This window comes from Nothoprocta perdicaria, unplaced genomic scaffold (assembly GCF_003342845.1).
Source record: "Nothoprocta perdicaria isolate Ctin4 unplaced genomic scaffold, notPer1 scaffold_413, whole genome shotgun sequence".
Classification (NCBI taxonomy): Eukaryota; Metazoa; Chordata; class Aves; order Tinamiformes; family Tinamidae; genus Nothoprocta; species Nothoprocta perdicaria.
The window spans coordinates 270,780-272,797 of record NW_020455659.1 but is presented as its reverse complement, the minus strand read 5'-3'; the positions used below and the strand labels follow the sequence as shown (position 1 = coordinate 272,797).

At 70.5% G+C, this 2,018-nt stretch overlaps 1 protein-coding gene across 4 annotated transcripts in view; it reads left to right on the top strand.

Moving 5' to 3' along the window:
* Nucleotides 1-766: 766 nt before the first annotated feature.
* The window catches only part of FGFR1 (fibroblast growth factor receptor 1), a 12,314-nt gene continuing 11,062 nt past the window's right edge, over nt 767-2,018 (top strand). For all 4 annotated transcript variants that reach the window (XM_026045861.1, XM_026045860.1, XM_026045859.1 and 1 more), the window contains exon 1: nt 767-906. In XM_026045861.1, the coding sequence (XP_025901646.1) occupies nt 816-906 (91 nt within the window). In that variant the 5' untranslated portion in view covers nt 767-815. The remainder of the gene's footprint in view (nt 907-2,018) is intronic.

Below are 2,018 nucleotides of genomic sequence, written 5' to 3'. Positions count from 1 at the left end.
CCTTGCAGGAGCGGGATGGGCGCGAGGAGTGCGTGGGACGAGGTGCACAGGTCGGGACGCTCTGGGAGCATCCGGAGGTCTCGGGGGAGCRATTCCCCCCAAATGCAGCCCTTTCCTGCCGGCTTCCCCCTGCCAATGAGCAAGGGGTAGGTGCTGACTAAGCCACCGAGCTGTCCCATGCCGCGGCGGTCGTTGGGGCAGCTCCCAAGCTCTCCCCGGAGCGTGGGCGACGCTCCGGGAGCGGCCTCCGGGAAGAGGCGCCGCTTTCCCGGCCCCGGGACACAGCGGCGCGTGCGGCCCCGGCTCGGTGACGAGCAGTGAGTCACGGATGGGGCGCGTGGCGGGAGCGCCCGCGGACCCGGCAGGCCGGCAGGGCACCCTCCTGTCCCACCGCTTCCCTGGGAGCGCGTGCCGAGAGCCGCCGGGACGCGGCGCGGAGCCGTCCCCGCTTGGAGCAGCCGGCCAGGCCGGGCTCCCGCCGCTCCCTGGAGCGTGGATCTTGGCAGCGCTTCCCRCTCGGCGCGCGGAAGGCGGGGAAGCGAGCGGGGCCGCACGCGGGGCCCTGGCTCCTCGGGAGCACCGTGAGGCGGGAGGCATCCCGAGGCGAGCGCGCGGCGCCCGCGTGCCCTTCCCGCCGGGAATCGCGCGGCTCCCTGGCGCTCCCGACGCGGCGCCGTGCCCGCCCTCACTCTGCTTCCCGCCGGCAGGACGGAGCGGAGCGGCTGGCGCCCCGGAGCAGCGCCCCGGCCAGCGCGGGGTCCCCATGGAGCGGCAGGCGCGCGGGCCGCTCGCCCAGCGCTAGGCGCGCAGGTGGGATGTGGACCTGGAGGCGCCTCGTGCTTTGGGCTGTGCTGGTCACAGCCGCGCTCTCGGCGGCCCGCCCGGCGCCCACGCTGCCCGAGCAAGGTAAGACGCGGCCCCCGGGGGGGTTTGGGGGGTCCTGCTCGCGGGAGCGGGCGCGCGGGCGCCTCCGATCGCCGTGGGGATTCACGGCGTCCTCCCTTGGAGAGGGGAGCCCTGATGGTCCCTGCTCGGGGACGGGCGTGCGGAGCTGGGTCCCCGCCAGCCTCCCAATTAGCAGGGACAAAATGTTCCCAGCGGGATGGAGGGCGCCGGTGCCCGGCTGGTGCGCTCCGCGTTCACGGACTCGCCGTTTCCCGTGGGCTCCGTGCGGCGCGAGCAGAGGCGACGTTAATGGGCACTCGCGGCGTCTTATAGTTACCTAAATTTGGAGGTGGGAAAAAAAAACCCGGCTGAGGGTTGAAGCCAAGACGGTGCCGGCGCCGCCGGCCGCTCTCCCGCACAAAGGCGGCTTTGTCTGCGGCTCGGCAGCAACCTGCAGGGATCCCACAGGAATCCGCCCGGGATTCTCCCCCTCTCCCGGACGGTTCTGCGCTCTCCGGAGCCGGCTTTTCTTCCCGGCTGTTCCGTGCAGTCGCGCTCAGGGCCGAGGATGGGGCGCTCAAGTGGCCCAACTTGCAGCATCATGTGCGAGCTCGGAGCAAGGAGCCSTCCCCTTCGTCCTCCTCCTCCTCCTCCACTTGCTCCCACTCATCCCCTTGTGCTCTCTGGGCGAGCGTTGCACCCAAACCTCCCTGCTGCAKGTTGTGCTCATCACCAGGAATGGTTCTGGGGCTCTTTGGGATGTGCCGAGGCCGGGACACCCCTTCCCACCCCCAAAATTCCCACTTGGCAGCAGTCCCATGGGCTCCTCAGGGAGYGAGGCCGGAGCGAGCCCCAGGGAAGGGGCTTTGCAGCTCTGCTCGTCCAGCCTGCCCTGTAATTAAATGCTGCTTAGTTAATGCCGAGCTGACGAGGAGCCGGAGGCACTTCCCGTGCTGGGAATGGAGCATGGGCGAGCAGTTGCATGGCCGCGCTCCGTTGGGATGCAGCAGCAGGACACGTCGGTGGGATGCAACGGTGGGATGCGGCAGCAGGATACACTGGTGGGGTCCAGCAGCTGGATGCGGTGGTGGGATGGTGCAGTGAGGCTGCAGCAGCTGGATGCACCGGTGGGA